Source organism: Mustela erminea, chromosome 6, assembly GCF_009829155.1.
Source record: "Mustela erminea isolate mMusErm1 chromosome 6, mMusErm1.Pri, whole genome shotgun sequence".
Taxonomy (NCBI): domain Eukaryota; kingdom Metazoa; phylum Chordata; class Mammalia; order Carnivora; family Mustelidae; genus Mustela; species Mustela erminea.
In genome coordinates this window covers 75,020,168-75,034,024 of record NC_045619.1, presented here as the reverse complement: position 1 = coordinate 75,034,024, position 13,857 = coordinate 75,020,168, and the positions used below count along the sequence as shown (strand labels likewise).

Genomic DNA, 13,857 nt, shown 5'->3' with positions numbered 1-13,857 from the left:
TGTTATGCATGCTACACAAAAATGTTTAGACATGCTGTGGTATGAGTGATATTTGTATTTAATTTTAACTTACATTTTTCTTTGTAAAATAGACTTAGTTGCCATATTGCAGTCATTGGGTAAAATTCTTATATTTGAGAGTTGTGTTAAAACAATGACTTAATCAAGTAATGATGTTGCTCCCCCATGGCTCCAGTGGGCCTTTTGATCAAGTGCAAAAATTCTAACTTCAGAAGAAAGTGTCATTGCAAAATTGCACCAGATAATTTAAACAGGCAAAGAAGAATTTATTCAGGACTGTTTCCAGAGGTCAAGGCTGTTGCCATATAAGGGGAAAATTGAACCCAATGCCTCCAAAACAAAAGGTGAGAGGGATTTTATGTACTGCCATGATCTAATGGAAGAATGCTAAGGGACATTAGAGGGGACATTGGTCCGTTTGCTTATTAGCACTTATTTAAGTTGGGCTCCCACTTTCGCACTTTCTCCCTAAGTACATTTCAACAGAATGGCTCTCCGTCCCAAGAAAGAGCGCCCTCTGGGTTGTAGATTTACATCTCAAAGATGGCTGAGAGAGAATTTACAGTTGCAAGTTTTCTAAAGCAAAGGTTCTAAGGAAGAAGGTCAGGAACCTCTAGTTACGAAAAAACCCTTTCCAAAGTTCAGTCAAATTGAGGGGAATGAATGTTAAGGCCATTTGGTCAGAAGATACTTTTTCAGAAATTTTGTCATGTGGAACTAACCCTTGAATGCTGGTAACCCTTTGGAAATAGAAATGCGTTTATGCAGTGCATTATTTTTAGACCAGAAATGTTCTGTGTATAATTATATGTATTATACACCAAGGGGAGATCGCTCCTTAATTTTGTTTCTCTCTGGATCTCAAGTGCTTATTGTTATTATTTTTTTCTTATCAGAAAAGAACTGTGTGCCCTGAGGCTTTCCTCCTTCAGGCAATGTTTCAATGTAGAATTGAGCTTTATATGCTATTACAAGTTCCATTTAACTTTCCATTTTCACTTAAGAAACTAAATGGACTTTCAAGCAGCCTTTGTGCTGGTAATTAGGGCAACTCAATGTGAATCTCCATGTGTTTGAGTGCTAGCACTTAACATTACTTTCTCGTATTCATCTCTATTCAAATGCAACATCCTTTATAGTATAAGTATATTGAAATTTCAGAACCTTGTGGCTGACCCAGACAGTAATAACAATTGCAGTTAAACCTTACATTTCTATGGTACTTTATTATTTTTAATCACTTCCACACACATAATCTCATTTTGTGCTTCTGGTAAACACTGTGGTAGGATTTATTGCAGACATTTTGTAGGTGTTGCCTTGGAAATGGCAAGACTGGACTGGGCTCCTCCTTTAATGTCTAGTTAGATATGCTGAATCATTTTTCAGGTATAGATATTTAATTAGCTTGAATTTGAAAATCACTATGCTTTCCTTTTTAAGTGATTAAATTGAGATATTTCACAAATACTCAATTTATTTTTGTAATAGAACTTCAGGAAGACTTCATAGTCCTCTAATTATAAGCATAAGGGTTCAAGCTAAAGGCGCATGATTTTTTTGAAACAATGATGACTCTAAAATCAATTTAACAAAAGTACTTCTTCTGTAAGTGAGATTCGGGAATAGCCTGTGGCACTGACAATGAGGAATAATTTTTGAAAAAATCTGCATATGCTTTGGCATATCTTTGGAAAGCCTTCTGCATGTCACGTATAATGTAATAAGTATTTCTGTGTTAATCTCCATCCAAAAAGAAATTATTTGACACAGTATGGATGTAGGCAGAAAATACAATTTTAGGTATTTCATTCTGAAATAGGCATCAAGAAAAATGTTGTCCAAAAAACAACATCTTTAGCCTGATCAGTCATGTCTGAAATATTTTTTCTGTCATCAGGCAACCCTGCCCAGCCCACTTCTCTCCACTACATGAATCCTTACCAGCTGAACGCCTATGGAATGGCACTGAAAGCAGTGGGAGAAATCGTTCAAGATTACGACAGTGATAAAATGTTCCCAGCTCTAGGCTTTGGTGCAAAACTGCCTCCAGATGGAAGGATATCTCATGAATTTGCTTTGGTAAGCACACATATCAAGGATTTGGTCTCTTGAATAAAAATAATAATTTGTTGGATCTTTTAATATTGGTTCACTACTGTAGTGACTACATTTCAACACTAGAGTCAATCATGTAGCCATTATGTTCATGATTTGAGGGTTAGGAATTTAAGCAGAATACAATGGGAGATGGTATATTTCTTCAAGATGTCTAGGACCTTACCTAAGATGACTTGATTGGCTAGAGGTGGCTGGAATTATTCAACTAGAAGCATATATCTGGGCTTCATTCTGCTGTGGGTTAGATGACTCAGTACTTCTCCATGTCACGTCTCGGAGGTTAACATGTCCCTTAAGATGACTTCTTTGCTTTTACCTGATGCTTAAGGTAGGATAACTGAAGTAGCTGGGTTTCCTAGACATCTCTCCCTTTTTCTACCTATAACCTGTCCATCCATGTGGTTATCATGGACCTCATCACAGTATAGCCATGAGTTGGTAGTCAGATTTCATACATGGCAGCCAGCTTCCCCAGAGTGAGTATCCTAGTACTCTAGTAGGCTGAGGCAGAAACTGTAGGGCTCTTTATACTATAGCATTAGAAATCTCAGAAAGCTGTTCTTGCTAATATCTCTTGGTCAAGCAAGTCACTAAGGCCAGCCCAGTTTCCAAGAAACCATCACCTCTCCATGGGAGGCTATCTCAAAGAATGTGTGCCTGAGGGAGCCTGGGTGGCTTAGTTATTAAGCATCTGCCTTTGGCTTGGGTCATGATCCCAGGGTCCTGGGATCGAGCCCCACCTCGGGCTCCCTGCATGGTCTGGAGCCTGCTTCTCCCTCTCCCTCTACTGCTCTGCCTGCTTGTGCTCTCTTGCTTTCTCTGTCAAATAAATAAATAAAATCTTAAAAAAAAAAAAAGAATGTGTACCTGTCTTAATCTACCATCTAAGAAAGTGGCATTTCTTTTCAAATATAAAGGAATAGTTATGGCTAGAATTATTTTTTTAATGTGAAACAGTAATTATGGCTATAGCTAATTATGATTTCAGTATAATGGAGTAAATACGACTGGAATAAATAGTCACCTAGTTAATATTTCCTTTTTAGAGATCTAGTCCATATTGTGTGATTTTAGATAAGCAGTGTACTACATCCTACCCTCAAAATAAACTCCAGACAGATAATGTTTACAGATCCGGTCAGCCTTACTCTCCCTGCGCTTTCTGATAAAAGAATGGGAAAATCAATATAGAAATGGTTGGCTATCATTTTGGAAAAATTCTAGCTTTTCTTATTGTAAGTGCCTTCCTGCCCTCTATACATTTCAGAAGTAACCTCTTCCATCCCCATTATTCTTGTAGGCCTTTGTTGTTTTTATTCTTGTTACAAAACCAATGCATAATCATAGAGATTTTTTTAAAGTTCTCAAGCAAAACAGAAAAATAAACAATATACTACCATTTATTGAGTAGTTACTGAGTATGAAGCCAAATACTTTTCAGTCCCTTTCTTACATAATCTTCATAAAGGTTCTACGTGGTAGGTATGTGTTGACTATCACATAGCACTACTATAGCAATGCTGCTCATATTGAATACAGTGAAGAGTTCCTGCCCAAGTGTTGTGCAATTCAGGTCAGCAGCTTAGCAGGGGTGAACCAGGATTCCAGAAGACAGGAGATTCCAGAGGACAGAACTTGAACCCAGATCAGTCTCATTATAGAATACATGCGCTTTAACTGCTACTAAAGCACATTTTATAATAGTGCCTATAACCAATCCCACTTCTCAGATATGTGCTTTATTTACGCCATGGTATAATATGGATTGTGATACACACACATACACATCCAGAACTTTTATATGATTAAGCTTCCTTAAATATCTTTTCAGAGTAGTATTTTTACATTTTTATTTCTATACTTTTCCCTGCTTTTCTGTTCCATTGTGCACGCAACTGCAAGAAAGGTTGCTGGAGGCTGTAATTCTTTCTTCCATGAATTAGCCCACATGCTACCTTCCCAGTGTTGTATAAAAATGAGTATCTATTGGGATTTTGTTGTGTCTTAGAGAATTAAAATCTCCCAGAAACTTACAAAACCATGAGAATCACTCATGTGATGCTAAGTCTTAAGTGCCTCAGGAAAAAGGTCATGAGCTATTTTAAAGCTTAAGAAAAGGAATAATTATGTTAAGCTAAATGAGGTTTATTAATTTTTCCTTCCATACCACTTCTCACCCTTGTGTGTGATTTTTTTTTCCTTTTATCTCTCTCTAATCCTCTATTTTTCTGCTTTCCCTACCTCCAAATTCATTTCTTGTAACAAAAACCTATGCAAATATCTATTGCCAAGGAAGGATTTTTTTGCTATTATTTGCATCTTAACCAATTCTTTGAACCCAGTTCAAATACTTACAGGGTAGAGATCATACCCCTTTAAGGGTATGAAAAATTGTCTCTTAAATTGAAGCTGAAGACAACAATGATGATGCTAATGAATGAACTTTAACTGCACTGACCGATTAATTTTTTTCAAAGCACTTTTGTTTTCTGGGGTAAGTGAGGCAGAGGAGTTAAGTAGGTCTTCAGTGAGAGAATATTTGATTTGATTTTTTGCTACAGTATTCTGCTAACCTCAATATATATATTCTGCTAACCTCAATATATATTCTGCTAACTGCAATATATATTGATTTATAGGTGCTGAAATGGCAAATAGGAAAACCAGTCCCATGTCTGGCAATTAATGTAGTCTGTCATCCTAACAAACCCACATATTTTCATGGTAACAATTTGTGATACAGATTCATAAATATTTATTTATCACACCAAGTTCAAATAATCTTTCAGATAGCAAGGGAGGCCTTCTAAAATATTAAATAATCCCTAGTTGGTGAGTTTACAGCTAGCGCACATGCTGAAAGTTGAACAGGAAAATGTAATTTTTAATGTTTTCTTTGCTGTTAATCAAAAGGGTCTCTGATAAACCCTATCTTTTCCTATGAAATATGAATAAGCATGTACATATATTCCATAGTGGAAAAAGAACAGGAAATAAAAAATGAGCATGAAGCTTGTAAAAGGGAGTCATTGCTCTCATCCCATTATGATTCTGATGACTCCGTAAGTTGTTACAACGAAATATAATAGTGTAGAGCTTCAGAGGAGGTATTCATAATGGGCATGTGGCCAGTGACCCTTTAAAGAAAGTCTCCTGCCATGATCAATAGAGAAATGCTTACACCTGGCCAATTGATTTCTCCTGCTAGAGCTCTAGAAGTGCTGGCCTACTTTTCCCTTACTTTGGCATTTATAGAAATCTACGCAATTTAGTATTGATATGTATGTCTTGTCTTCTATCTGGATGCTGATTTAACAACCAAGCGTCTTAACACTGTATGCATGAAATAGAAGCTCAACAGATGTTTGCTTATGGAATAAAAGGGAGACTTCTTGCAGCTTTTCCCCACCTAAGCAACCTCTAGGTAGCAAGGGATACATTTCAAAGAGAAAAGTGACCACTCCTTAGAGCTTCTCCTCAGTGTTCTGTCATCTTGTTAGCCCTGCTGAAAACTGTTCCGGGCTCTAGACAGCAACAGACTGTATAGTCTTCTCTCTTGGAACTGAATCTAAATCCTCAGTACAAGGCTTCAGGGAGTCAAATGGAGGGGAAAATGGATGAGAGATGGACATTCCTCCCCATTTAAGTCTATAGATGTGGTGGGATTAGTGCTCATTCTGAATTCTGTTCTTTATGTTCTATGTGTTCTACAAATTAACATTCATTATTTTATAAATGGGAACGGTTGTTAATTAAAAGGGAAATATAAAATAGGGCATCTGCTTCATTAATAAACAAAATCGAATGCGCTTATTCTCAGAAATATCCTGTTCTTTGCTTTTGTTCTAGAGCCACATATAAGCTTATGTTAATTTGTTTTAACAAGTAAAAACTAATTGGTTGTTAGTAATTAGTAACTAACATACGTAATTATTTTGTGAAATGAGTTTTTAAACAGACCTGAAAAAAATCTTTTTATAACTCAGTACAACTTTGTCATTAAGAGGAAAGTCTCATTTTAATAGCTATAAATTATTTTAAATAATCCTGATACAATGCAAAGTATAAATTAAAAAGAATGTGTAATTCAATGTCGTATGTTCTTATCATCCAAAGCATATGAGGAATTCGTAGAGCAATTTATTAGGAATGAGGACTAATGCAGAAATCAGTGCTTTAAATATTCCATAATGATGAATAGAGCATCCAATGACTATCTTTCCACTAAGAAATGATATGGTGAGAAAAATGGTGACCTTATTGTAATTTCAGTTCCATAGGAATAGAGAAAATATATTAATTTCTAGAAATAAAAACCCTTAGTTAAAAATGGTAAAATGATGATGAAAAAGTAGCTCAGAACCATCCTGGTTTGTATTCTTCCCCTAAGGCATATATAGAATACATTTTTACTTGCTCAAAATCAATAATGAGTGTTAATTTTAACTAGCTTCATAGCTTATCAAGGGAAAAGAATACTGTAAAATTTTATTTAAAGGAAAGTTAGATAGGTCAGCTCAGATTAACATCTAAAGCAATCATTAACTGCTTTGTGCTAAATATTGAACTTTTAAATTATAATTTCAATGTAACCAATTTTATAATATAAAACTATAAGAATATCTTTTATTATTTATTATAAGAGATTTTTATTATTTTTATGTTTTTAAAAATTTACATGATGGTGAGTTAATTTTTAAAAAATTGAATGAAAGACAAAATTAAAAGGAAAAAGTGGGTGTATATCCCTCTCACACAAATGGCAAAATTGAAGTGGTTGTTAACATTTGCCTTGGTTTCCTGAGATTTCTTGTCTTTCAAAATGCTTAGGATTTCAAAACATGGTGGCATAATGGTGGTTAAGAGATTAGGCTCTTGGGGGTGCCCGGATGGCTCAGTCGGTTAAGCGTCTACCTTCAGCTCAGGTCATGATCCCAGGGGCCTAAGATCCACTCACAGTGGATCTCCACTGAGCTTCCTGCTCAGTGCAGGGTCTGCTTCTCCCTTTCTCTCTTCCTCTGCCTCCCCCCAAGTTGTGCTTTTGTGCTCGCTCGCTCTCTCTCAAGTAAATAAATAAAATATTTTTTAAAAAAAGAGAAATTAGGCTCTGAAGTTTTAGACTTTATGAGTTCAAATACTGGCCCTCTCATTTCTATTATGTAATTTGGGGGCACACTAAACTCTCAGTGCCTTAATTTTTTTTTTGTAAAGTGGGAATAATGACAATATTTTATCTACTTTTTTTAGGGTTGTCATAGAAAATGCCTAATATATATAAATATTTTAATGTACAGCTTAGTATACAGAATTCAACAAATTTTATTTACAAATTGCCAGTCACTTATGTTTGTTCAGATAAAAACATGCATGCTGAAATTGTTGTATTTTAAATATATCCACATTTTTTTTATATCCTTCCTCCCTTTCAGAGGTCAAGTCTAATTCCCTTTCCCTTGAGCATGGCCTATACTTAGTGATGACTTTCTAGCAAAGAGTTTAAAGTAGGAGTATTGGTATGCATCTTATGGGACTAGCTTATAAAAGCTGTTGGGGCTTCCTTTTTTGCTGTTTTTCTTGGATTATTCATTCTGAGGACGTTAGCTGCCAGGTTGTAAGAACAATCTGGCAGCCCTCTAGAGAGACCACGTTGACCTTCTGCTAGTAGCCATATAAGGTGAACCTTCCTGGAAGCAGATCCTGCAACTCTGATCAAGCTGTGAGATGCCCAGGTTGACATACTGGCTGCAAACTCATGAGAAATGCTTCGAGAACCACCTCCTAAGCTGCTGCTGACACCAAAAAATGTTTGAGATAATAAATAATTACTGTTTCAAGCCACTGACTTTAGTGGTAATTTGCTACAAAGTAATAGATAACTAATTACTATATTTGTGTAATTTGCAAAATCTGGACTAGGAGAATTGAACCCAATAATAATAAAGCATTCGAGGTATGAAAAAGCTATTCTAGGTTTCCAAGTATGAAGTTGCCCTTCAATGTGCCATCTCCAGAATGAGAACTTAGTGGCAAGCTCCAGTTGCCTTGGACAACATGAATGTTTCTTTGATTCTTTTCCTTTTACCTTGTCTTGATAATTTTCACACCAAATTACATTCCCTCAGACCCCTTCTCTCCTTGGGGTTATCAGTTGTGACCCAAAAATACGCATGTGGCAGATATTTTGTATTTTTCCATCTATAATTTAGAACTGAATGGATAGTGATTTATTTTTCTTGATTTTAATAGATGTCACTACAGAAAACTTGGGAAATATTGAACAGTTTAAAAAATGAAATGAGAGTCACCAGTTATATGGAGCCATCCTGATTTAACCACTGTTAATATTTTATTTGCTTCTTATCGGGGTTTTTATACATTCATCTCTACACGTGCATAGACATGTGTATAATGAACACATTAATTATAGAATGTTGTGATATTCAGCTTATCAAGATTATTTATTCTGTGGTTCTTCTTCTGGAGAGTATCAATTTTTAATGCTTATATATTAGATTCATCATATCACAATTTTTATAATACATTGTCATCTATTGTTGACCATGTAACTTACTATTTTTTACTCTTATGTAAACGACCATTCTTCCAAAACGTCTTTGAGTGTCAACCTATCTTTTCTCTTTTTCAGTTGATCTTTACAGATACTGCTAATTTTTACTCCTTTTTTGCCTGTCAATTCTACAGAATGGGAACCCTCAAAACCCCTACTGTGATGGCATTGAGGGGGTCATGGAGGCTTATTATCGGAGTCTGAAATCTGTACAACTGTATGGGCCAACCAACTTTGCTCCTGTAATTAATCATGTAGCAAGGTAAGTAGAAGTAGACAAGGGATTTATGCCAGTGTGCCAGACTGCAGTGAAATTACAGTAATATTGTTACTGTAACTCCACAAATCAAAGGTGTTTTCTTCTCATTTACCTCCAAGAAAGTGAGGAAAAAGATACAGTAGAGAGTCGCCACTGAGCTCGCGTTGCTAAGAACTTGACATCAGAATCTCAAGTGAAAAATACACACTGAGTTATATCAGGCTCTGTATTTGTTCAACCAAGAAGAGTTTTATTCTTTGAAAAGACAGCCATGAGAGCAATAACAAGATCGATTATCATCTCAACAATGTGAATCTTTCAATCTAATATCACATTCCATAGTAGCATGGAAGTAATAAGAGACCTACGAAGACAACTAAAACCTTTTAGTGATATATAGGGCACATTATTTTAACCTCACTGAAATTAATATAATAGCTAATTTTAAAAATTCCCAGAGCTCTACCTGTATATAGTACATAGTATTGAGATCAGAATATAATTGCTTATGACGCCAGTTACATGTCCTGGAAGGAGTTTTTAAATGTAATAATCTATACACATTTGCTTATCTTTTTTTTCACCAGTGTATAAAGAAATAAATTAGACACCACTTTTAAAATCCCTAAAAAGTTCGACCCAGTTGCAGATCCTTTGAAACACTGCCTTATGTTTAGAAAATGAAAAATGTGTAGTTTTTGTATCTTTCCCAATATGTAGTCAGAACTTGAAAGTATACTTTGGATACTTTGGATAAGTTGATTTGGATAACTTCAGTTTGGGTAAGTTGATCAGTGCCTAAAGGAGATAAGAAACCTCAGTCCTCTGTTTAAATGTTTCTGGTACTATATCATCTCCATATTGGACATCACGAGTGGCTTAAATGTGTTCTACTTTACATTATCTGGGACATAGACACTATACTAAAATACCCCTGTACCCAGGGCTGACCCCAGTTGAACTCTTCCATGGAAGTCCATCTCAGGTTGACAGTGATACAGTGATGACCATTCTCTCAGTGTGACCCTATGTCTCAGGTTTTTGAAACCTTTTCACCGACAGTCTGTTTTAAGTTATGAATTTCATGTCTCATCCCTGGACACACACAGCTTAAAAAAAGGATTATTTATGAAGTAAAACTATGCTTATCTTTATTTCCTCCTCATTTCTATGTTGTCCAATTCTTTTCTGTTACTTTTTTTTTTAATACAGGTCTCGACCCACAAAATTGATTTCAAAATCCACTAATGGGTCATTACCTATAATTTGAAAACCATATCCTAGCTAATTGTATTAGCCTATATAAATAGTCTTATTTGTATTCTATTTCCTAGTTTTTTGAGGGTTGTCAGATGAAGCAATATTAAAAAAATAATATTATCACAAAATAAATTACAGTTGACTCTCATTTTCTTTCACACACTACCATACAGATCACTGTCTGTTATAAAAAGATAGAGGAAAAATGATAAGACTTATTTTGTGCAAACTCATGCTGGTTATTATAAATGTTTTCCTGAGTGCTTACTGATAAATTTTATACCTTTTACCCTGGGTATCTCTACTGTTAAAGTTAAACTTCAGGATGTAAAATTTCTAGGTGCTTTTCTATATACCATCCAAAACTATCGGCTCAACATTGTCCGATTACCGTTTTTCAACTCTTGTCCAGCATTTAAAAAAAATTCTCAACTATAAGGGTAGTTGCCAGCTAATACTTTCAGACTCTGACAATAATCTGTAATCTAATAATTCTTATTTTTTAATGAGAGAAAATAAGAAACACATAAGATACAGCTTTTGGGGAATCATCTTTCCTTCCAATATGATCTGAAGTTCTATGTATCTACTCTTATTACGAAGCTTTATAAGAAGTGCTTTTCTCTTTTACTTTATCTTTGAGAATAACCTTATTTTTTAAGGTTTTTATTAAGACCGGTAATTTTTTTCTGACCCAAAGTTACCATCCAAAATATTTATCAGTTAAAAGGCAAGCTATTGTTTTTTTCTAAATCATGAGAAGTGTAGTATGTATGACCCCTGTTTAAATAAAACTCCTTGACCATTTTGTTACTTTTAAATGCATTTTACCAGTGTTTCACCCTGCACATCATATAGGAGGTAAGTACTTAACAAATATCTAATAAATGAATTCCATATATGTTAAGATAGTGGTCATTGAAAAATATTTTTATAAAGTCAAAAACAAATGTATTGCCTTGCTTTTTTATTTGCTTGATGTTTTTTCTTCTTAAAAAGTGTGTTTTCTGTGTTGATAAAGGTTTAGTTATTTATAATAGTTTTCTATAAAAGTTTCAAAGAATGCTTCTTCTTCTTTTTAACAATAATAATAATAATAATAATAATAATAAGCCACCACCTGGGTGGCTCAGTCGGTTAAGCATTTGCCTTCGGCTCAGGTCATGATCCCAGGGTCCTGGGATCAAGCCCCACATAGGGCTTCTTGCTCAGCGGGAGCCTGTTTGTCTCTCTCCTTCTGCCCCTTCTCCCCACTCATGTGCGTGTGCTCTCTCTCTCGCTCTCTCACCCATTTCTCTCTCAAATAAATAAATAAAGAAAAATCTTTATTAAAATAGAATAATAATTACGCTTATTTTAGAACTGGAACCTATGTGATAAGATCTATGTGATAAGACTATTGACTTTTAAGATAATATTGAAATAACAGTACTGTGAGTTAAGACCCAAAGCAGCATGTTTGGGACACTTGGAAGTTTTATGTGCTATTTTGAGGTTTTCCAGCCCCCTGCCTCTAATTTCCTGTCTGACCGGTTTTCTTTCATAGAGTTGTCTGGGGAACAGCATTTCAGAAGATGTCAAAATCCCACTCAATATCCATTGATGCCCTGTCACAAATTTCAGTTCAAACACTTTAGCTTGGTATTTAAGAACTTTTAATATCCAACTACCACCACCCATCCAATGTCATTTCCCTCCACATTCTCCTGCATGTGCTGTACTCTGGTCATAGAGTCATTACATCTGGTTTCTGAATTGTCGTACATGAATACCTCTATCAAAACACTAATTTGATCTGACTCAATTGTTGCATGTAGATCTATTCCCCACCAAGGACAGGGATTATGACTTAATTAAATATATAAGTATCTAAATTTATATATGTAAGTGTTACAATTTACACTTAAACTAGATTATAAATTATATTTAATATTTGTAATAATATGATAAAAATATAATACATATGTTTTAAGCCAACGTGAAGCCCAGTACTTCACACTCACTGGTAAATCCACATGTTAATTTAATTGAATTTTATGTATGCCATGCATTATGACTACATTTTAATGGGGCTCTTGGCTCCATTAGTTAAGTGAAGTGTCCCAACTCTTGATTTCAGCTCAGATCATGATCTCAGGGTTGAGATTGAGCCCCATGATAGCATGGAGCCTGCTTAAGATTCTCTCTCATACCTTTGTCCATCCGCTGCCACTTGCATGCATTCTCTCTCTAAAAAAAAAAAATAAAATAAGTAAGTTTATAATAGGAGATCTAAAGGAGCTATTAAGGGACGCCTGGGTGGCTCAGTTGGTTAAGCAGCTGCCTTCGGCTCAGGTCATGATCCCAGCGTCCTGGGATCGAGTCCCACATCGGGCTCCTTGCTCAGCAGGGAGCCTGCTTCTCCCTCTGCCTCTGCCTGTGCTCGCTCTCTCCCCCTCTCTCTCTCTGATAAATAAATAAAATCTTTTAAAAAAAAAAAAAATAAAAAAAAATAAAGGAGCTATTAAGGATAATGCTTAGTCAATGTTAATGACCTGTAGAAAATGTCATTGTGATTGATAACTACTGTATCAATAAGGGTCCTCAGGAGAAACAGAATAAGATATATAAATATAGATATATAGATAAATTTATTTTAAAGAATTGGCTCATGAAGTGGCAGACACTGGCAAATCAGAAATTTGTAGGGCAAGCTGGTAGGGTGGAAACTCAGGAAGGATGTTATATCCTTCCAGTATTGAGTCAGAATTCCTTTTCTGGGGCATCTGGGTGGCTCAGTGGGTTCAAGACTCTGCCTTCGGCTCAGGTCATGATCCCAGGGTCCTGGGATCAAGCCCCGCATTAAATTGTCTGCTCAGCAGGGAGCCTGCTTCCCTTCCTCTCTCTACTTGCCTCTCTGCCTACTTGTGGTCTCTGCCTGTCAAATAAATTAATAAAATCTTAAAAAAAAAAAAAAGAATTCCTTTTTTTGAGGGGGCAGTTTTTAATTAAGGCCTTCAACTGATTGGATGAGGCCTACCCACATTTTTGAGGATAATCTCATTTATGTAAAATTATCCAATTGTAGATATTAACTGTATCTTCAAAATACCTTCACAGGAATACCTTAATTAGGGTTTGACTAAACAACTGGCTGCCATAGCTTAGCCAAGTTGACACATAAGACTATCATATCTATCAAAAGCTAGGTATCACCATTATGTTATACATTGAAAACAAATTTAAAATCAGAGAAATCCTTTCCATCTATGAATTTATTAAGAGAGCTAATGTCTATAACACTATGCTTAAATCTCATTAATTAATAATGGTAGGAAGAAACATGTTAAGGAAACCATGTGTTTATATAGACGTGGTTGTAATAAAGTGGGGTTTACTCAACCCCGACTAACCTCAGTGCCCTCTCGGATACGGCAATTACTATTTTCACATTCCTGTTTAGATCACTTTTTCAAAGGTTTTTCTTCATCTGGAATTCTACCTCAGTAACTTCAAGTCATTCAAAACATATTTGCAATATATTTTTATTGGTATATTTTACCAGCTTATTACTTCAAAATAATCTAATATACCAATGAAAATATCAATGATCTTTCTAGGTGTCGTGAAAAGTTTACTATTTTCTTCA

The 13,857-nt window shown here is 35.3% G+C and overlaps 1 protein-coding gene across 1 annotated transcript in view; it reads left to right on the top strand.

The window, feature by feature from the left end:
- Positions 1–13,857, top strand: part of CPNE8 (copine 8) — a 211,758-nt gene that overhangs the window by 175,359 nt on the left and 22,542 nt on the right. The window contains exons 15-16 of the mRNA XM_032347726.1: positions 1,922–2,103; positions 8,845–8,972. Of these exons, the coding sequence (XP_032203617.1) occupies positions 1,922–2,103; positions 8,845–8,972 (310 nt within the window). The remainder of the gene's footprint in view (positions 1–1,921; positions 2,104–8,844; positions 8,973–13,857) is intronic.